Genomic DNA, 22,598 nt, shown 5'->3' on the forward strand with positions numbered 1-22,598 from the left:
TTCGGATTCACTTAAGGTCCACGGTAAATCATAAGAAGACAAATATTTTATTTTTTGTAGAAAGTAAAATATTTTAAAGCGTTTCCTGAATAAAGAAATGCTATTTTTTATTATGTTATAATAATATTAATTGTCTGACTTTCGACCTGTACTTAGTTAAATTATGAATACTATACAAAAATATGTATATCGTTTGTCTAAATTTTTCTCATTCATTTCCGGTTTTTTGATTTTCTTAATTAATTTTCTTTTCTAAAAGTAATTCTCATTTAACATTTATTTTAAAACGTACAGGGTACACTAAAAATGTACAGACTACTTTTTTCACTTCATGGCGATATTTCGCCACATTGCAGGTTTTTCGCTACACAGAGATACACCAAATTATACATATGTTACTGTATTGCACGATAAGATGCAAATAAATAGAAAACGTGATGAAAAAATACATTTTTAGGTGTTCATGAGAATATTTCTGAGCCCCGATTACAATGGTGGGTTAACAGAGTTACCTTCAATTGTCTATAAAGTATAATATAATTATCATTACAACAATTTGTATATTTGTATAAAAAAATAAGTATCTTCGTCGCTAACCCGAATTGAACATGTTTTAAATTTAAAAAAATCATACAAATGAACACAATTTCGTTCAGAAAATGTCGTTTTACTTAAAGACAACTTTGTTAACTTCCCATTGTAATCGAGGCCCTGATAGTGAAAATTACGGTGCACTTTGGTATTTAAATGTTAGTTTAGTAAGTGTCCTGACGGAGAGAGGGATACACCTCAGAACCATAGAAAAAATAGCAACGTTTATAATAAAATTCATAATTAATCTATCGTCAACCCATAAAATACGTCTACTGTATTAAAAAAATGCTTATAACATTATTCCGGATGGCAGATTTTTTCCGTCCTATGGACTAAATATGTAACGGAATAATTGGAATATCGCGTGAGGGAATTTAATTTGAATATTGTATGGCCAGCGATCGACAAACTCGGCTAAATTATGACGGAAATATTTTGCCGTTTAACCTTTTCTGTGCCGTTAGGTATTATTATGGCAGTTCCCAGCGGGCCGCGAAATTTAAGACAATTTAAAATAAAGATAAAACGTAAAATAATTATTTTAAAAACATATTACATGACAAAAAAACGAACAAAAATACTCCACCCTGATGCCGCAAAAACAATAAAAAATTTATACAACTTTCGGTCAAAGAGGATTGGCCTACTACTCGGTTAAAGTGTATACTCTACTTCCATTATCCATAAGGACAATTAGTAAGTACTCACAATATAAAATTGCTATTAAGAAATCGATAATGGAGGTGGGTTGCGCACGGATCGATGAGTGGATCAAGTCAAATAGGTAAACATTTGTGTTCTGTTTATGAAATCTGGTCTACAGGGCTTTATAAATTGGTTATGTTTTTTATGATTATTTTAGTTTATATTGCTTATTATGTTAATGATAGTTAGGTTAATTAGATTAATTACGTTTTTATTTTATTATTATGTTAAATAACTAATTTGATGCATGTTTTACATATAACAGAATGTTTCCCTCGGCACGGAACACCCCAGCGAGGGAACATTATTGTGTATAAAAAAAAAGAATACAAACATTGTAAAAAAAAAATTTAAAAAATAATGGTGCATAGGGTACTGCATTGGTAAACCAATCGCAGCGTATCTTGAAAAGTTTGATGATCAGTCTTATGCTTCAGGTGCCAGTCCAGGGATTATGCAATATTCAAGCGTAAAAACACCTTAGTAAATAAATATTTCATGTCAACCATGTCGGGAATCGAACCCGAGACCTCTTGCACGGCAGGCAAATGCGCTGACCGCTACACTACGAGGTGAACAGTGTATGCAGTGCCCTATGCACCATTAGATGTGGAAAGGGAATGAGCAAGATGAAGCTGAAACTTAGTATTAGTTTAGTTTATCGTTGTTTTTCAGTTTTCTATTTTATTATAATTTTCGTAATTTCTTTATTTTCATTGTAATGCAGAAATATTCTTCTTATGTATATTTTTATACAAGTAGCTTTAGAACGGGTATTTTTGTATCTAGTGAAGCTGTTAGGAGTATTTTCTTGCAATTTTACATGTCGAACACTTATTTTTATTTTATAATTTATTTTTTGCACAGCAAGTATGTACCTACACTATTATTTTTTGCCAACAAACGCCGTATTTGGCACTGAAATAATTGAAAGACCGATTACCTTCCTGTCGGTTTTGCTCAAAATTACAGATTGGCGCGATTTCGAAAAAACGGTATTTGAAAATGGCAAAATAGTACGTTGATTTACATGTTATTATGTTTCAATACAAACGTCTATGTTTTCATAAATGAAATAAGATAAACGTAAAAAAACGTATTTTGAAATATTCTTTTAGCTTTTCCGATCCGTCCACATACATGTCACCAAAATCATGCAATTAACAAATAATAAAATAAATACCCATAATAATGCCACATACTACGCAGATCGGTAAACGTTACACAATGCGTAAAGTGATCACTTAAATCATCTAAAAATACCCATGTTTTATAGTTTTAATAGTTTGCATCAATTTGATGTGCAAGTGACTCGAATTTATTCTCCAGTTTCTAAAGTTCGCAGGTCACAATAAATTCGTAGGCCACAATAACCATAAATGAACCAGAAATTTATTAAAATCTTCAAGTACCCACTAAGAATAAATACTTTGACATACTTACTGCTAAAAACAATATCTTCGAGCCAATAAAAAAACAGACTGGTCAAAAGATGAGTTGGTAAAAAATTTGTACTAAAAAACAAAAAGTAAATATCAAAAGATGCAAAAGTACATAAAAAAAAACCTAATTAATTTAAAATAAAAACTGTTTTTGATTGGAATGTCGGGAATCGAACCCGAGACCTCTTGCATGGTAGGCGAACGCGCTGACCACTGAACCACGAGGCCGACAATGTGTATGTGTATGCGTAATGAATTACACATATACCATATCAGTTCGCAAATAGATTACCAATACTTCAATTAATTACTGATGATAATTGTGATATTGTTAGGTACCAATGAATGTATTGTATACAATGAAGTGTTTTCTGCCTCAGCATAGTTGACTTTATATACTTACAACCATAGAATGAAGAATAGTCCAGAAACCGCTTACGCACATCAAACAGAAGGCGACTCAACTACTCATAAATGAGTAGATTTACGTTTTGGCCCATTAGTTTCTTTGTAGACGTCGCTCAGTACGCAACTCCTGATTTAAATTCAACTATGCCGTGTTGTGTCCTTTTAAAGTGTAGAAATACTGCTAGGATCTTAAAGTAACAGGATGCAATCACATTTCATGTGTAATTAGCAAATGAATGTGTATGTCACAAATGTATTACTTCAAAATTGAATTATTTTTCCATCTGTCAGATTGTCGAAGAAACAAAATGGAAATTTCGTTAGTGTTGCCAGCGTAGTAAATTTCTTTACTCTACTTTTCTCATTTAATGAGAGAATTAATGAAAATTGGATCTTGGATTAAACAACTCTGTGGTGAACATTTGACCGACATTATCTTCAAAACATCAAATATTATTTAACATGATATAAAAATATCCGTTTTATGTCAAATAAAATTTGTTTTATATTTTATTTTTATATATTAATTTAATTACTGACCCTTTACTTTTCTACTCTGTTGTGTCAATCAATATTTCCGCGTGCACAATTAAATTTTAGAGAAATTAGCAGATTGCTTTTTTTTTACTTTACATTTGTGTTATAATTATATTTTTTCCCATCGTGCAACATTACGCGGCGACATCACGAATGCGCGCGGTGAAAGTGGGGGGATTATTGGACACATTCCGATGTATTCAAATATGATTCTACGCTCCTTCTGAACTATTATTAATTCTATGCTTACAACAATAGTTTGAGCATTTACAAATATTTGTAGACAAGTACTGGAATCAATTTGCTAGAAAGTTTATCAAGATAGACAAATATTTCAACACAAACAAAGAATATATTCGAGAAGAATATGGAAGTCTAGGCATTTAGTGAGTAAAGTGATCACTTAGACCAGCCAATGACCTTAAAGAGGTTCTCAATTTCCATTGAAAATAATTATTAACTTTTTCATAACCTTTTTTAAGACTGTCCTTAAATAAAACGCAAGAAGAGTAAGCAAGTCATACGATTTAGCCATTTTAAAATGCTGGTTTTGCCATTTTTGAAAGTGTATTTAAGTAGGTATATTATTTCTGTTAAAAAATATACTTAAATACACTTTGTCTTTGGAAGTGTATTATTATATAAATAAAGTACAATTACTTATTGACCGGCAGATTATAACCTCTTAAAATTTAACGTATTACAACAGAGATAAAGAATATTTTAGAGAAGGTAATATAGAAGTCTAGGCATCTACAGGGCTTATTTTTTTATTTTTTTTATTTATTTAATTTTACAATACGCCCAAGGGGCATTTGCAAAAATTATACAGGTAAGTACAAACATAGTAAGTAATAATTTTTCAAATAAACAACACTTTTTTTTGTATACATGTAGAAACAAAAAACCAGGCTGCAATGCGAAATCGAAAGTGAAACTTTGCATAGTAAAAAAGAAAAAAAAATATGGATATAAGAAAAATGTTAGAATTAAAAAGCAAATTGTAAAGAATTTAAACAAAAGAAATGGTATTAGCAAATTAATGTTAAAAACAAATAATAAAAATTAGTTTACAGTTAGTATTTATAAGATAATAATATAATATATGGTACACAAAAATATTTGATAAATAAATTTCAGAAAGAGATAAAATAATAATACACATCAAAAACAGAGAAAAAATTGCATGAAAAATAAAGTTTTATTGGCTTATGACTTGTTTGAAAATATTTGATAAATAAATTTCAGAAAGAGATAAAATAATAATACACATCAAAAACAGAGAAAAAATTGCATGAAAAATAAAGTTTTATTGGCTTATGACTGGTTTAAGTGGCTACTTTACACACTGTGTAATATTCACATGGTGAATGTCCTTCATCTCTGTTGTAATGTGTTAATATCAACAGCTCCCCAGGGAGTTGAATCCAGTCCTTGTCTACAAAAATTTAGACAAACTTTAGACCAAACTTATTGTCTTAAAGTTTAGACCAAAATTAGGTGCATTGGAACTCATATAAAGATGAAGTGTATTAAAGTAAAATTTGTTTGAATGTTTCAAAAATAATGGATTAAACAAAAACGATATAGCAGCTAAATCTTAAATTTAAAATACAAGTCTGGTCAAACGCATGAAAGGCTTGCGGTTAAGCATTTAAATAAAGTAAATTATTTTTTAAAAAGCACCGTTATAATAAAAAGTAAATAAATATCTGATGTAACATTGCATTTAAAAGTTTTATGTAATTAATCTACTTTTATGATTATTTTTATACTATCATATATATCATTGAAATCAACGTGGTTTTTATTTTGCTTTCAGAATTTGAAGCACCCAAACTTAGTGAATTTAATAGAAGTATTTAGAAGAAAAAGGAAACTTCATCTTGTATTCGAGTTTTGTGACCACACTGTTTTACACGAATTGGAGAAATACCCACAGGTGACAATATATCTACTGTCTAGAATCATATTTGTGTAAAAAAAATATTTGAAGTGCCCGCTCAGCTTGGGCTTTGTATATTGATATTGATAACCTATTACTCCATAGCTTATAGACTTGCTATATAAGCTGGTGATGTAGCGTTAGTAAAAACATTTTTGAAATAAATAAAAATTCTTATTTCCAGGGATGTCCGGAGTTATTGACGAAACAAATAACCTGGCAAACATTACAAGGAGTAGCATACTGTCACCAACACAACTGTATTCACCGAGATGTGAAACCAGAAAATATTTTACTCACATCACGAGGAGTTGTTAAGCTATGCGACTTTGGATTCGCTCGGATGATAAGTAAGGACCATCATAACTAATCAATTTCCGATCAAATTAATTATGGTTCACTTTCTTCTTTCTTATTTAATTTAATTTTTTTTTTTTGTGTTCTCATCGGGAATCGAACCCGGAACCTTCCGTGTGTGAGTCAAGCGTCTTGACCACTACACCACGGTGGCCGCCACTTTCTATCCCTAATCCAATTTCATTTGCAGTTGGCTCTCCTTTACATTCCTACAGTCCCCTATTCTGGGGCCATCGTCTCGTCCAACTGGGCCTTCTTCATTTAGCACTTCCTTTGTGTAGCGCTCCATCATGTGGCACTGGGTCGACAACTACCTCTTCGGCCCCCATGAAGTTTTAGTGCCGTATGCACCGCATTTTCTTCATACCTCGATAAAAAGCCATACTATCTCAGCCTGCATTCTCTCATCTTCTATGTAACCGGAGCCAACCTGAAACTGCTCCTAATGTGCATTATTTACTCTATCTAGCCTTGTCACACTTTCCGACCACCTAAGCATCTTCATCTCACTTGTGTGGTTCATGAGTATTTTTCCCTTCAATGAAACTGAATTTATAGCGATCAGTAGCAGGCATTTTAATTATAAGATCAGATAAAATAACAAAAGATCTTTTTTTGGATTGACTTACTTTTTATTTAATAAATAATATTGTGTGTCATACAAGTTATCTAGCAATTCAATAAGTAAATAATGAGAAACATAAAAATGTTACCTATACTAGAACATAAATTGGTGATATCAAGAAGCTAAAACAATAAACCTTTTATGACCATTTGAATAAAAAAAAGTTTAATGTTTTATGGTGGTTGTGTTTTTGTCAAACTGGGTAAAATAAATTGTTTTATTTTACTTTCTACAACCAACCTATTTTGGCAAAAAAGCAACAATAGTTTAGTATTAAAATTTTTGTGGTGAAACTGACCCTCTTTATTTTATTATTTATTAATACACATTATATTATATTATATTCCCAGGAGTTACTTAAACTCATTTCGGGACATAAGGAATTATTTATACATTATACTATACCAGTAATAGGTAATCTGTAGCGTGTCAGAGGTGACATCCCAATTCATTCTGGGTGACACGCATCGTTTATGGACGATCTTCATACAAAAATGAGTGATGTGGTTTCTTAATTTACTTAGGGGCTTTTACATTATTTATCTTTTATTTACTAAGGCTATAATTTTTTTTAAATATTTCTATGTGTTACGGCATCCGAATCCAGCCAGATTTTTTCAGAATGTTAACACGCTAAGCTAAAAAGATTACCCATCACTGTACTATACAATATTTTTTTATTGTATTATACAATGAACAGGTAAATTATATAAAGTTTTATTTAATTGTTAACTGGAAAATAAGAAAAAAAAAGGCGAAACTAGTTTTTACTCAAGCTCAAGTCACCTCACAAATGAGGAATTTATCAATGGATTTTAATTAGACATAAAACTTAAATGACAAGTTTGAATATTATTCCATTTCACCATTTGTTAAAATGGTACGTAGAAATGCAATGATATAAAATTGATAAAATTCCACAGGTCCTGGGGAGAATTATACAGACTATGTAGCTACAAGGTGGTACCGAGCACCAGAACTGTTAGTAGGAGATACTATGTACAGCACTCCCGTTGATGTCTGGGCTATTGGTAAGCTTGATACAAATATTACCATTTTTTTTATTTTATTATATAAATAAAACACGAGTGATACTTTAATCCACAAATTTGGAATATCCAGTGACCGGTTTCATCGCTTTCGCGACATCTTCGAGACTGGTATCTTTATTAAAGAGTTAAATGTATTTATACAAAACAGAGGTAAGGATAGATAATTCAAAGTTACCTTTAATTGCTGAGAATCTTTACATGGATAAATTATTCTGATAATATGCAAATCAATGCAAAAAATAAGGTACTAAAAATTAGATTTTCTTACATGTATAAGTAAATGTTAACAGTTTAATTTTCTACTTTATAATGTTTTATAATGGCAGTTGGCAATTTTTCATAACAACTTTGTTCCAAAATTATAAAAAATTAAGTTGTATATTTTCAAAACCCGCCATTTCCTTACCGAACTATTTTTGAGAAACGCATCTTTTTCATTTCACCACAACCTTTCTTGTAAATGCTTGAAACAAGTGTTTAACGGCAACAATAGAACCTATTGAGTAATTATAATTAATAATACACCAAATATTTGTGTTTTTTAAATAGATATAAATAAATCAATTTGGAGATCGTGGAATTAGATTCCCACCTTTGGATATGGCGGCGTTTGGAAGTCATCTGAGTGGAGATGGATAGGAAGTTAATAAGAACAAAAAACCAATTAATATTTTTATAATGACATTTATTAAGTTGATTAAATTGGAAGACCATGCAAGAGATGAAGGAACAGTTAGACCTCATCATCTCATCAGAACAACTAGTTTTCTGTAACCAGATCTTGGGATCTCTTAAAAGATGAAGAAAAAGATTGAATTACTGTGTTTAGAATTACTATTATTTTTTATTTATTGATTTTGAATTACCAACATTATCTAACTTTTTATAAAAACAGTAAAAAAAATTTTTTTTTAAACATTGTAAAACATGCAAATTTATACAATATAGGATAACAAACGATATAAAACTTGACATAATTTATTTTTTTTTTAAATGTGATTGAAAGAAAAAGAAAAACAACCAAAAAGTGTACAAAGTAACAATAAAAAGAAACATCAGTTTAAAAAAAAACAGTGGTAAAAAAATCTTAAGTTTAAAAATATACGTAACTAAGGAAAGTTGATATTAAAATAAAGAAATGTACTTAAAATATACGTATATAGCGAATGTTTTGTGGGACCATTCGCAAGTTTGAATGAACACTTTGTTCTGAAGATATAAACAGCAATCACAAATTCAGAGCTTCAAATATCAATTATATAGGAATAAACAATGAAGGGTAATTAAATAGACACATTACTACCGTAAAAATGCATTCGATTCAATTCATTCTCTAACGGACTTTCATCATAATCAGACTTGATGCTCCGCCGAAATATGCCATTGTGTGTGGCAATAGAATGCTTTAATTACACTACAACTGTGAAAAACAAAACAGATATATTGTTTCATTGGTAAATACAATCCAATGCATAGAATAAATAGACAATTAGTTATATTTTTCAGCACTCTTTTCAAAATGTTGACAACTGCCAGCTAGTGTCATTTAGATGGTAACAAGTCAAACATGAGCTAAGGAAATATGTATATATCTCTTTCTCATATGAACGATTGCATATGTATTGTGATTTCCTATCACTTTTTTTCAAATTGTTGAGAGCAACGCAATATGTATTCGCTATATTTTTTTTCTCTATATTCTGGATGTCTAGCATAGGTATAACGTGTCTATTCATTTTACGTCATTGGGATTAAATTAATAGATTTATGTATTAATATGGTGTAAATATTGGTTTACAGGTTGCGTTTTTGCTGAGCTCATTTCAGGAGAAGCATTATGGCCAGGGAAAAGTGATATGGATCAATTATATTTAATAAGGCGTACATTAGGAGACCTTCTACCAAGGCATATGACAATATTTTCACAGAATGATTTTTTCCAGGTACCCATATTTTAATAAAAGCATTAATGCACTTGTAAAATTATACCACATACATGCAAAATAATGATATTAATTTCCATTTTTTTACTTCTTAGGGAATGACATTACCAGAGCCTTCTTCTATTGAACCTCTTTCGAAGAAGATTCCTCAAAGATATACTAATGAAAGAAATATTCAGGACTTTATGGAGGTAATTTTGGACACAATGAATTCTATATGCATAGTTAGTAAAGTAAAAAAATAGGTTACGTTTATTATACACATAGGTAGGCTTACCATATGTCCCGGTTTGATCAAGATTGTCTCGGTTTTACACGTTGATCCTGGCGGATTTGGCATTTTGTCCCGGCCACGCAAAAATTAAATAAAATTATAAAGTTCATTCCAGCGAGAAGTACAATTGGTACAATATTACAATAAGTAAATAAAATAACTTACATGATTTGCGTCAAACAAAGTATCTGATTAAAATTCTTTGGATGTTTTTTAAATAAACAGATTTAATAAATTGATATAAATCTTCCTTTTTAAATATAATATAGTAGGGTAAATACTACAACTAGGTAACTTCAAAATTAGCATTTTTGAGTTTACCACTAAAAACACATATTTGTATCTTCCTTCTTCCTACAAATAGGCAAGTCGTGATTTATTTCAATCATATTATTTGAATGCATGACTTGTTTACTTGTTACATTCATAGAGGAGAACAAAAAAATGTGTTACTAGTGGCTCACAAATGCAGATTTTAAAGTTACCTAGTTGAAGTAATCGAGGACATTGGAAACAAAGATAGCAACCTCCAAAAAACATTTTTTTTGGTTATAATGTAATTCTGTAGTTTAAAAATCATGAGTTGAGTTGCAATTTAGTTTAAAATCATTCTTCTGATGGTTTGAAAATAGTGTTTAGAAGCAAACATAGCAATATCCATCAGCCATTTTATTCGACCTATGACAGTCTTGAGATTTAAATTTTCAAAATGGCCGTTGAAAAAGTTTTTGAATTTGTGTTTTTATTAAAGCTAATTTATTAGTATGTTAAAGTTTAAGTTCAGTGATAATAACATTTCTCTTATAAAGACTCTCTTTGGCATTAGTGTAACAGTTTTTGTTATTTTTCTCGAAAACACCAAAACGGGAGTTTGCTATCTTTGCTTCCAATGCCCTCGATATCATACTGTGTATCTATATAATGGTTTATTGTTGTTGTAGTTGAAGAATTTTGTAATTTTTGGAATATGTACATTTTCTTATCATTGACATATCAGCAAAATACATGCATTGAAAACTAAAAAAAAAAAATGTAGTGCCTCACAGGAGAGTAAAGTTGCATGTTTATCAAATGAATTATCTTTGAAATAATTTTGGGCTAATCGTTATAATTAACTTTCAGAAATGCTTAGATAAAGATCCGGCTAGAAGATGGACCTGTGAACAGCTGTTAAGGCACGCAATCTTCCAAAACTTTTACTACAGACTACCCGAATCAGAAATAGAAGAATTTGAGAAAATGAAAAGGGACAAATCAAGGGTTTGTTTTTCCTTTGTAAAAATATAAATTAAAGCAATCTTTTGCATACAAATTACGGTTTTGACTGAAATAAATTCGAAAAATAAAATAAACTATTTATATATTCAATTACACGGACAGAACGGTGAAAATATTACATGGTATAAAGTCAGAAACATTATTATACATATATCTTTAGAACCCTAACTTCCCTTCATAATTTTTCCTACTTTTTCGAGGATCCTCTTCCTGTCTCCTTCCAAACTCATTACCTGATCCCACATTCCTCGTCGTTTAGTGTGTATAACATTAGTATTTTTATTATTCAAATGTATATGTGCAAGTTCTAGCTGCCCTTATGCAGCTGTTATTTTTAATTAATTATGTGTATATATAAGCATATCCATAAATTTTGACAAATTCTTCTTTATTCTGTGTTTCGGTTGGCTCCAAGATATTGCATTTAGCAATAAGTCCGCAAAAGAGCATTTATTTTTGTACTTTAAGATTAAAATTAAATAAAGCCAATTAAACATTTTTGGTAATGTTAAATTTTATTTATTTATCTTGAATTAATTTAGGTTTTCTTTAATGTGACTGAAGGTAGTTTAAAATAAATTATCTGAAAACAATATAGCTTGCAAAGCATTGGACGCACTGCTATGTTATCCTGGATTAAAAAACATATATCGATTGCTCAGTTCTATACAGAGATAACTAGAAATTATTAGTTTTTAGTATGTTTTATGAATATCCTGACCAAAGTTTTGACAGATCTAAATTGATTTGTAACAAATAATTATTTATATCACCTTTGTTACTAGTTTTAGGATTAAAGTTGTTGTGCAAATTATCACGTTTTAATTAGTTATGGAGCTGAGAGATTATTAAGTTTATTTATTTCCATATGAAAACATCTGTCTTCATGGAGGAAGATAAAAAAATGTGTATTTAGTGGGTAACTCACAAATGCTGATTTTGAAAGATGTTTGAATACTTACTGTAGGTATTATATCTGTAATTAGGAATACATATTACATTATATTAAATAATACAACTTCTGTTTTGACAGGGTTCCGTTCAGATCAATACAACATCTCTGCCCCAACTTCAGCTGCCCAACCAAGATGCACGCTTGCAACAAGTCAAAAACAAACGGAACCCCAACAAGATGGACCATCTACCAACAATATGACTCAATTACAATGGATCCAATCAAAAAAGATCCTACAAAGACTTTAAATAAATGGCTACTTAATGCCGTATATTGTGATTTAAAATATCTTAGCTTTGTGGTTAGAATATAAGGTTTGCTATGTTTTATTGGAATGGCAATGGAGGCAAGTTGTAATATCGCTGCTTTAAATATCTTTGACCAAAATGAACAATATTTTGATTGTATATAGACAAGGCTGGATTTTACTCCCAAGGGCGGTATCAAGAATGAAATTTATTTCAACGGAGAGACAAAACAAAAGTCAACAAGTGGAGAATTTGAGAAAATAAAGATATTCTAACATAGACACAGTGGTGGACGTTACACAGAGTGTAAAGTTGCCACTTAAACCAGTCAATGAAAGGTTATAAGTCCCGTAAATGCCTAGACTTCCATATCCCTATTAAAAAATGTTTTCCCTCTCTGTTGCAAAAAACTAAAAAATAAAACACTCAATGATAAATTATTGTTGTGAAATAATTGGATACCGTCACTTAATATTTTATTCTAACTATTTAAAAGAAATACTTGCCTATTTTTTAAATAAATAGTTCAATTTCAGAGCATAATCAGAGACAACTTACAGCATTAAAATTTGAATAATTTTTTTTAACTAGTTGTACATTTGTCGTGGAATATGAGAAACCAGTGATGGTAGAGTGGGCTCCTGACCTGGAGTTTGCCGTACTACGGTCAGGCCACAACCCCTCTTACTACGTTAGTTTCGGGAAAATACAACTACAGCTGATGGAACAAATATGAATTATTTACCACCAATATTTTCATATCCCTCTTATCCGATTCAACTCTTTACCAAAGCCTATAAATTAAATAGAATGAAATATTAATTAACCCTAATATGATAGATTTTTCACAATAACAAAGAAAACTAATAATTGTTTTTTTTTTTAATTTATTTATGTACGGCATTTCTGCCATTTACATATATGTGGTTTAAAGAGTGCTTGAAAAAAAAATCGAGTGTGATATATTAATGTACCATACACATTATAAATTACTTGAAATACATACATATTTTAAAGTAATTAAATTTATAATAAGTTTCCTATAAAATAACAAAATACTTTAATCAATCAAATTAAAACTATTCTAACCCGATCTCCTGAAGTTGATTTTTCTTTTTGATAAGAATATGTTGGTCACTTTATTTTTTAAGTGAGGCAGAGATAAACTAAATATATCAAAATATGATGCATATTCATTCCCGGTATTCTGTAATCTAAAAATAGGTGAGTTATATTGAGCCACCGTTTGAGAATTTTGACTTAAATTAAAAGTCATAAAATCGGTCGATGTTCTTCGTTCTTGCAATTTAGTTAATTTTAGAGAGTTTAGAATTTTGTTATAATTTGATTGATTACTAGGAATTCTACAATTCTTGGAAAAAATCTACTTTCAAAACACTTTTGCAAAATGTTTTGTCTTAAAAGAACATTATCGAACTATCCTAGTTCAATAATATTTAAGTATGTTTAAATCTTTGTACATAGACAATTACTGGTTCTCAGTCCTATGTCAATCAAATTTCAGTGAGTTTAAGTAAGTTGTTTTGCATAAGAAAGGTATGTTTTCTTCTCGGTCCATTGCCAACCAGAGTGTTTGTGTATTATACATATGTTTATGTAAATTTGTAAAAAGATTATACTGTACAGTGTAAAAATAAAAAAGAATAACAATAACACACTTAAATAAATGTTTTATAATCTTTATTTTAACACTACCAAAATGAATATTACTTATTTACAGTTTCACTGACATGACTATAAATCACCACCACTGTAACATTAGAAAATTATATTGTAAATAAAATAACACAAAATAATTTTGGTCTTATTCCTTCTTTGCATCAATTTGTTTTTCCCCAAGCAAACCTTTCGTTATTCTGTTGAAAGCCTGAAATGAAGTAATAATAAAAATATCGAGCAGTTCTAAAATAGCTTTTTTGCAAATACTTATAGCGAATTCTGCCAAGCAATAAAATTTATTTTGCAATCAGAATTCATGCGACCCTGGATTGGTTTCTCGACGATTCATATTGTATTAGTTTTTTCCGATTTTTAAACCGTTTTATACATAATTTGAAGTTTAATCATCAGTGTGGCCTTTTTACTCTTCAGAATACCACCCCTGTGGTGGTTTTCTGAATCTTCTCTAGAGCGTGGTTAATTTGTAGATATTTTTTTTTTGCATGAGACTACACTTTGCTTCACATATGACCACACTGATGATTAAGCGTCAAATAAATACGACCGCGTAAAACCAAACATGATGATTTTAATTTAGAACATTATTACTACATTAAGCGTTTCCCAAAATACTTAATTAGTTTGAATTAACCAAACTATATTAGTTTTTTTTCCAATTTTTAAACAGTTTTATACATCATTTGATATTTAATCGTAGGTGTGGCCATATATGACGCAAAGTAAAGTCGCATGCAAAAATGAAAATCCACAAACTAGCCACTCTCTAGGAGGAGAAAATTCAGAGTACCACCCCAGAAGAACTAGCTGACAGATGTCTTACGCTTAAATCAGCTACATCTACAGAGATAGCAAAAGTCATTATACATTTGTATGCAATGAGAACACTAAATTTTATTAAAAATATTTAATTATAATTGCGAGCATTTACAGTTGCATGCCCTACAGCATGGAATGCTCTCCAGCAGAAGTGCGAAACAGAAAGTGAAGTGATGTTTCGGAAAAAACTTCGAACCCGCATGTTTTCTGAATCATTTAAATAAATCTGTAGCATGAGATGTCAAAAAAAACTGTTTTACTTATATTTTAAGTAAAATTAAAATGTATATTCATAGAATTATTTTGTAAAGCACCCCTGAGGTAATATATTACGAAAATGGCGCTATATAAGTTATCATAAGTTAAGCCCTAATAGTTTGCATAACACATGGCTTAACACGGGCACAGCTTAACAAGCCATAATAAGTTGGTGAATGTGTTAACAAATGTAATTTGAAATGAATGAATAAATAACCCCCTGTCTTGCCTTCCATGATTTGGAATTGATTAAAAATAATTTTAAAAAAGCTTATTTTTTATTATAAAAATCTTCAAATTTCACTATATATGCCACAATCAGTTATTTAGCCATTTTACAATCGATGGGTATTTATATGAAGGTAACATAATCACTGGTTTTCTTATTGAATAGGCCTACGTTAAAGGATTTTTCCCAAAAAATACTAGAGTAAATTAGTGACAAATGGCGGAAAAAATACTTTTCCCTGTGCTGAATGCACATACATACAATAATAAAATTAGTCAGTCCAGGAATTCTGCGACTTTTATGTTTGAGATACTAACAAATAGGCCATCGAATGAGGATATACGTAAAGCCTGAAGAAAGTTAAGAAATGAAGACGCAAACTTACCAAAACAATAGGTTGACCTTTCAATCGTTCTTCTTCATCAACAAATGTCGTATTTTTTTGCAACATGTTCCATCCGACATGAGTACCGATAATAAAAGGTATCATAACTAGATAAACAAGATTTTTATTTAGAAATTTCTTGACACCTTCCATTATATAAATATTTTACTGTTTCCGTGAGTTATTAAGTTATTTCTGGCATAACCTAAAAAATAATATGAATAACAAAGTTTTTTATTTGACAGCTAGACATAGACTACATACAGCCAATGACGTAGTAAACGTTGGAAATCATCATTGTTTCATTTGACCATAAAACAAAATCCATAGAAGTGAGCCAATTTAAAATAATATTATGTCAGATGTCAAAAGTGTCATCGGTTTTCTAGTAAATAAATCGTAACACCGAAGAAATGTTATTTATTGCATAATTTAGAGGGCGATTTCGTACAACTTTCCTTAATTACATTTTTCATAATGAAATTATGCACACAGTAACATGGATTCTAGAAGTTCCGACAGGCCAAACGAGAGGTTAGAAAATTCAAGACAGCCGAGGTCACATTCTCATAATAGAACGGTTTCCTATCCGTTTTCTTCAACCAGCAATGCGGCTCAAACGTCTTCCTCACAGCCCGCCCAGCCGTCCAGCAACATGGTATCATTTTACGGAAATTGGCGAAGTGGAATCGCTACGGGATTATTACCAGACCCCGAACCTTCGCAAGAGAAATCCGAAGATGGGTCGGACCTCAAGGGAAAAGTTGAGTCCCGCTTGATGTCCCTTTGGAATAACATGAAATATGGATGGACGGTAAAAATAAAAACGAATTTCTCTAAAGAATCCCCGGTGTGGTTACTCGGAAGATGCTATCACAGAAAGCTTAGCCCTACAGATTCCATCGAAAGCTCTACCGAGATAGGCACAGATGCTACTGCGCAGCAAGTCGCCGACCAACTAGAGGGGGAAGGAATAGAAGGTTTCAAAACAGACTTCCTGAGTCGCCTGTGGCTCACTTACAGGCGAGAGTTTCCCATCTTGAATGGGTCCAACTTCACCTCCGACTGCGGCTGGGGCTGCATGCTGCGCAGCGGGCAGATGCTCCTCGCCCAAGCCCTCATATGCCACTTCTTGGGACGCTCCTGGAGGTGGACGGCTGACCAAACTATTCTCTCTTCTCGCACGTACCAAGAAGACTGCTGCCATCGAATGATTATAAAGTGGTTCGGAGACAAACCTTCCTTCAACAGTCCTCTGTCCATTCACCAATTGGTGACTCTGGGGGAGACTATGGGCAAGAAGCCCGGAGACTGGTACGGGCCCGGCTCCGTGGCGTACCTACTCAGGTCGGCAGTTATAGAAGCTTCTAAAGAAAATTACGAGTTCGACGATCTCTGCGTTTATGTAGCGCAAGATTGCGCCATTTACTTGCAAGATATAAAAGAGCAATGCACAAAGGCGAACGGAGCGTGGAAAGCTCTCATCATCCTGGTCCCGGTGAGATTAGGAGCGGAGAAAATGAACCCTATTTACGGGGCATGTCTCACCGCTGTACTCAGCTTAGAGTACTGCATCGGTATAATAGGAGGTAAACCGAAGCATTCTTTATATTTTGTCGGGTACCAAGATGACAAGTTAATCCACCTCGACCCGCACTACTGTCAGGAGGTGGTGGACGTTTGGCAGCCCAACTTCCCCGTGAGTTCCTTCCACTGCCGATCTCCCAGAAAGATGCCACTTCTAAAGATGGATCCTTCGTGTTGTATAGGATTCTACTGCGCTAACCAAAATGAATTTAACAACTTCAGAAATACCGTCCAACGTTCCTGATCCCACCCAACGCCGCCGGCAACTCGGAATACCCCATGTTCGTTTTCAGTAACGGGTCGAGTGCGGACACCCGAGTTCCATCCACCCGCTACTCCATTCTAGAGACGGACGAGAGATGGGTATCCAACAATGTAAACGACAGTGACACCGATATGGAGTGTGAGGAGTTTGTAATTATTTAAAAAGTGAACCGATCAATTTATCTATACAAAAGCTTATCCAAAACAGTACGACCTCGTATTTGTAAATAGCTAAATTAAAAACATTTACTATTTACTCGCACTTATTATAAACCCACTTGGCTTTATTTGCAAAAAAGGTATTAATAGAGGTTTTACTCTAGTAAAATATTTAGACATAAAAGAGTATTTTCAATGACAAATATATAATATGCATATATACATGCGTAATAAAATGCCCAAATAAATATACTAAATTCATTTTTATATGGGTCAGAAAACTAAACAAGAAACGGGTCAGATTTAGAATCACAAAATATTCATTTTACTATGTATACAAATTTGTTGAAATCTTGTATGTAAATTAAGATTTATAATAAGCCGTAAATTTGATAAATTGTTCACCATACAAATTCTATATAAAAATCAGACAAAGCTGCCATGACAATTTTGCAACATGATTCATTTTGATAAGAAACGTATTTCCACTCAGAATCTGCAGAATAAATACCATAATGTAGATTTTAACATGTTATTACTACGCAACTAAGACAATATTTATCTACAGTATTTGCAACATGATTGATTACTTTTTGGGTGAGGTATATGCTGTTTTGTTGTAAATGCACAGGTGACTCGGCTGTCAATAAAAGATGTGTTCTAATCAAAGACTAATTTCAGGAAACTGGCTGCAAGAATAGAACTGTTTAGAATTCTGACCAATTTTTAAACACGCTTAATCCAACTTATTGTTTCTTTTAGGGTATCAAAATATATTTTTTTTAATTTAGCTTTATAGTTTGTCTTGCGTAATCCTAATAATGCATTTGATGTTTAGTAAAATAAACATCATTAATTTATGTTCGCATATCTTTATAAGATGTTCTAGGCAAAAACCTTTATGAACATTTTTTAAATAGGTGAATAATTTAAGTAGTGTACATAATAAATTTGTGACATCGACAAAATGAATGGTTGTGTTTCTTTCTTAAAACAACCCTTTTTTGTAAAAGAATATGGTTCATTGTTTCATGACAAACCATTTTTTTTCAATTGTACCTAGGGGCCATTTCACCAAAGTTTTAGAAAGTGCAAGCTTATTTTGTATAATATATTGATTAGTAGAATTATTTATAATATAATATACTGAAATGTAAAAAAAAGTTACCTAGATTTTGATTTGAATTTTGATATATTTATTTTAAAATATCAAACTGCTGTGTTTGAAATTTCAAATTATATAAAGTTCAAAAATAAATAGTGATCTGTTCATAGTTCTGCGGTTGTAGTGTAATTATTTTTGGTAAAGTATTTTTTTGACTAAAACAAGCAACACTGTTTACGTACCATAGCCACAGGGTTATTCAAAAAGATATTTAGTTTTGTCACTCTACTTTCCAAACCAGTAAAACACAATAGATAATAAAACTAAAAACACTTTGCTTGTAACTGCTTATAATTTATTTCATTTCCGCCTGGTTTCGGAGCTACTATGTGCTCCCTTATTGATTTATTTATTTATTATATATACGACCTAAGCCAATTACAACAGTTACATGAAGAAACATAAATGCAAGAAACTGAACAAAAATAACATAAAACTATTTAGCAAAGACAAACAAGGGCAAACAATAATTGTATACAATATATTCAAAAAAACGAAAGACCTAAAACTTTGAGCTAAACCATGCCAATCCAACTTCATCCCACACTGTTTAGTCGCGAAGAGATCTACGAAAAGCCGGAAGATCTATCCCAAAAAATTCCAAGTCATGTGATGAATTAACTAATCTACACATTCTGGACATTGGGACATAAAAACCAAAGTTGCTCTTAGAAGATTTTATAAATAGCAGATTTGGACTTCTGGTGACACGGTTGGGAACATGAAAAGAAATTGATTGCAACAGAGATGGGACATCACTTAAAGCATTAAGTATTTTGAAAATGTATATAAGGTCCATCTCAGTTCTACATCTCTCCAATGAAGACAGATTAAGAGATTGCTCTATTTCAAAATAGGAATAATTACCCCTCTGTAATCCGAGAATCCATGCCACTTTTCTTAGAAAACGGTGTTGGACAGACTCGATATGGTCAATATGAGTCCTGTAGAATGGAGACCAAATAGGAGAAGCGTATTCTAGATGGGGTCGAACTAGTGAGCAATAAAGAGTTTTTATGGTATTAATTATTTTTAATAAAACCGAGAAGTTTGAGAGATTTGTTTACAAAATTATCAATGTGTTCACGATAGGAGAGTTTACTAAGGTACTAGTTTACTAGTTTATCAAGGTATAATTTAGAAAAGGAAGCATGTAGTTGCTTGAAACCGGTTGGTAATTTTTAGTTGGTGGTTAAAAACCAAGTGTTTTTACTATTTATGGTCAAAGCATTAACTTTGTTGTCAAACATTTTAATTAATGTTAGTAAATATTAGTATATAACCACTTACCGACCTTTTTATGTCCGCCGGTTTCGAGACGTACCCGTCTCTTCATCAGGACACTCACTACACCAACATGCAAATACTAAAATACACTCTCACTTTTACCATCACCGTAGTGTACTTAGTATTTATTATCCAAGTTGTTTAATTTAAGTCCTTTTTTAAATATTTGAATGTAAAATTTCAACTCCAGTATCCTTATTAAAATCTTGATTTTAATTTATAATATGATTGGCAAACTCTGAAAATTATTACTATTTAGCCCTTTAGCTGCTAAGTAGTTTTTAGAGAATCTAATCAGAAATGCTATCATTTTTGAAATTGTAAGGAATACATTGTTTTCCAAACACACTACTGTTTTTAAAATTCACAACTAATTTTAAGAAAAATATTTTGTTACATTTATCACTAGTTCGCGTACAATGGAGTAAGCAAGATAGACAATACCTGTTGAAGTTTTCATCACCCATCACATTGTCATGCAGTGGTTGTAAACCCTTTCCTACTTGTAAATAAATAAAAATAATATAATAAAAAAAACCCTTTCTCCACAGCGAGGCGCTTTATTTTGAACGTAATTTTTTAATCCACTTTGTTACCATAGTTTTTTGTTGATTATCAATTTAAACATTAACAAAAAACTTTGCAAATGATAACAGAAGTTTCTTGACTATTAGCATTGTATTTTTTTCGTAGTTTGTTTTTGTTACTGACGTAGGTACTTACTTTTGTAAATCTTTGAACTATTTTGGTATTTTATTTTCTTCGTTTTGTAAAACTAATCTGGGGTTGCTTTGTATAAATTCATTAGCAATAAGATTGTATTTCAAATACCGTAGTTGTCAATAATATTTTTGTTTTTACTTGTTTAATTTAATATTTTTATGCAAGTGGAGTAATACAGAGTAGCCCTTAACCGGTGTTTTTTGACATTGTATTCAAAATTATGTAAATAACTATAAGTGGACTAATAATTATTTTGGTTTATTTGTGAACATGTTTTTTTTTTGCAATGGCTGTTGTTGTGGTAGCACTCGCCGCATACTTCACGAGGTGGATTCAAATTAATAGTTCCGCTTCTTTGAAAAACAGTAACTACAGAAATCGAATCAACTATGTAATAATTTATTGTTATTTTTTTTTAATGTTTATACCACTGACGGGAAAGTGCAACAGCAAGTTCCTAAATTTATTTACCTTTTAGTGGATTATGACATCAGCAACAATCTGGTTAGACTTTTATTGTCAGGATTAACAACAGCATCGCTGTTTACCAGTCTAAGGGTTAAAAATTTCATGTGCTCTTTAATGGGAATACCAAAACTACATGACATTCTCCCAATTTACCTTGATGGACACGTATTTCATTGTAATTGGTGCACCCCTGAGTTGTTCAATATATCATTTTTGTCTTAATAATTTATAAGTTATTTTCCAATATTCTTTGTAGTATTTTGAATTGAATTGAAATTTTAGTTGATGTATTATTTACATGTAGACATAAAAAGTCGGTAAGAGGTTATATACTAATATTAATTCAAGTGTTTTTATTTTAATTATTATAATGAATAACCACAAAGTCAATGCTTAAAATACAAATTTTATTACTCGCAATAGAGTATTGTTTTTATAAATATGACATTTGGATGCATCTCAAATGTCTAATTGGTAGCTAAACTCATTCCTCACCCCAGTTTACTTAAATTAACGATACCAATAACAAATGCCCATTTTAATTGGAGATTTAATATTAAAATGGTCTATTGGTATGTAGATCATTCACATACAACATGAAATATAAACGAAATTGAGTCTATTTTGAATAAACCCGTAGAAACTTGACTTAAGTTTTCAGCATACATTTAATTTTATGATAATAATGTATTTATATATTATTTCTATATTCATCCGATAAGGTGTTTGATGAAATATGCATATAGTTGGAATCTGGTTAGTTGGGTGATATTATCATAAATTGATCAAAAATATGACTATTTATTGAAACTAATATTATAAATTGCCCTATTAACCAGACACTAATGTTTTTGTAATGACTACAACTGAACAAATTAAGGATATCATTTTAAGAATAGGATTTATTATATAACCTAGTGGTTTATATTATATTATAATATGTGCTACTTAAATATTAACTTGCTTTTACTGAAAAAAAAAGTGTAATGGCTTATTGTACTGCACAAAATTGTAAAAAAAAACTATACTTATATTAAATAGGCATGGTAAAGAAATATAAGTAAATAACATTTGTTTACTGAAAATAATTTGAGATAGAATCCTTGATTCGTATTTGAGCGATTTTCACTGCTGTGCATCAATAAATATTTACATGAATATGTTAGATTTTACAATAAACCATTACATTAAAA

General features: G+C 31.0%; 2 protein-coding genes across 4 annotated transcripts in view; both read left to right on the forward strand.

Annotated features, from left to right (window-relative positions):
• LOC148282756 (cyclin-dependent kinase-like 4) overlaps positions 1–14,252 on the forward strand; it is a 43,940-nt gene extending 29,688 nt beyond the window's left edge. For all 3 annotated transcript variants that reach the window (XM_088224618.1, XM_088224619.1, XM_088224621.1), the window contains 7 exons: positions 5,509–5,628; positions 5,816–5,981; positions 7,537–7,644; positions 9,466–9,608; positions 9,704–9,799; positions 11,005–11,142; positions 12,194–14,252. In XM_088224618.1, the coding sequence (XP_088080744.1) occupies positions 5,509–5,628; positions 5,816–5,981; positions 7,537–7,644; positions 9,466–9,608; positions 9,704–9,799; positions 11,005–11,142; positions 12,194–12,316 (894 nt within the window). In that variant the 3' untranslated portion in view covers positions 12,317–14,252. The remainder of the gene's footprint in view (positions 1–5,508; positions 5,629–5,815; positions 5,982–7,536; positions 7,645–9,465; positions 9,609–9,703; positions 9,800–11,004; positions 11,143–12,193) is intronic.
• A 20-nt stretch (positions 14,253–14,272) lies between these two features.
• LOC148282757 (cysteine protease ATG4C-like) lies at positions 14,273–18,734 on the forward strand. Its single transcript, XM_088224616.1, is given in 2 exon segments — positions 14,273–17,572; positions 17,575–18,734. Coding segments are annotated over 2 exon segments (1,512 nt in total). The 5' UTR covers positions 14,273–16,251; the 3' UTR covers positions 17,766–18,734.
• The last annotated feature ends 3,864 nt before the right edge of the window (positions 18,735–22,598 follow it).

This window comes from Micrasema longulum, unplaced genomic scaffold (assembly GCF_059751315.1).
Source record: "Micrasema longulum isolate JH-2025_06_02 unplaced genomic scaffold, ASM5975131v1 h1tg000299l, whole genome shotgun sequence".
In the NCBI taxonomy this organism is placed as follows: domain Eukaryota; kingdom Metazoa; phylum Arthropoda; class Insecta; order Trichoptera; family Brachycentridae; genus Micrasema; species Micrasema longulum.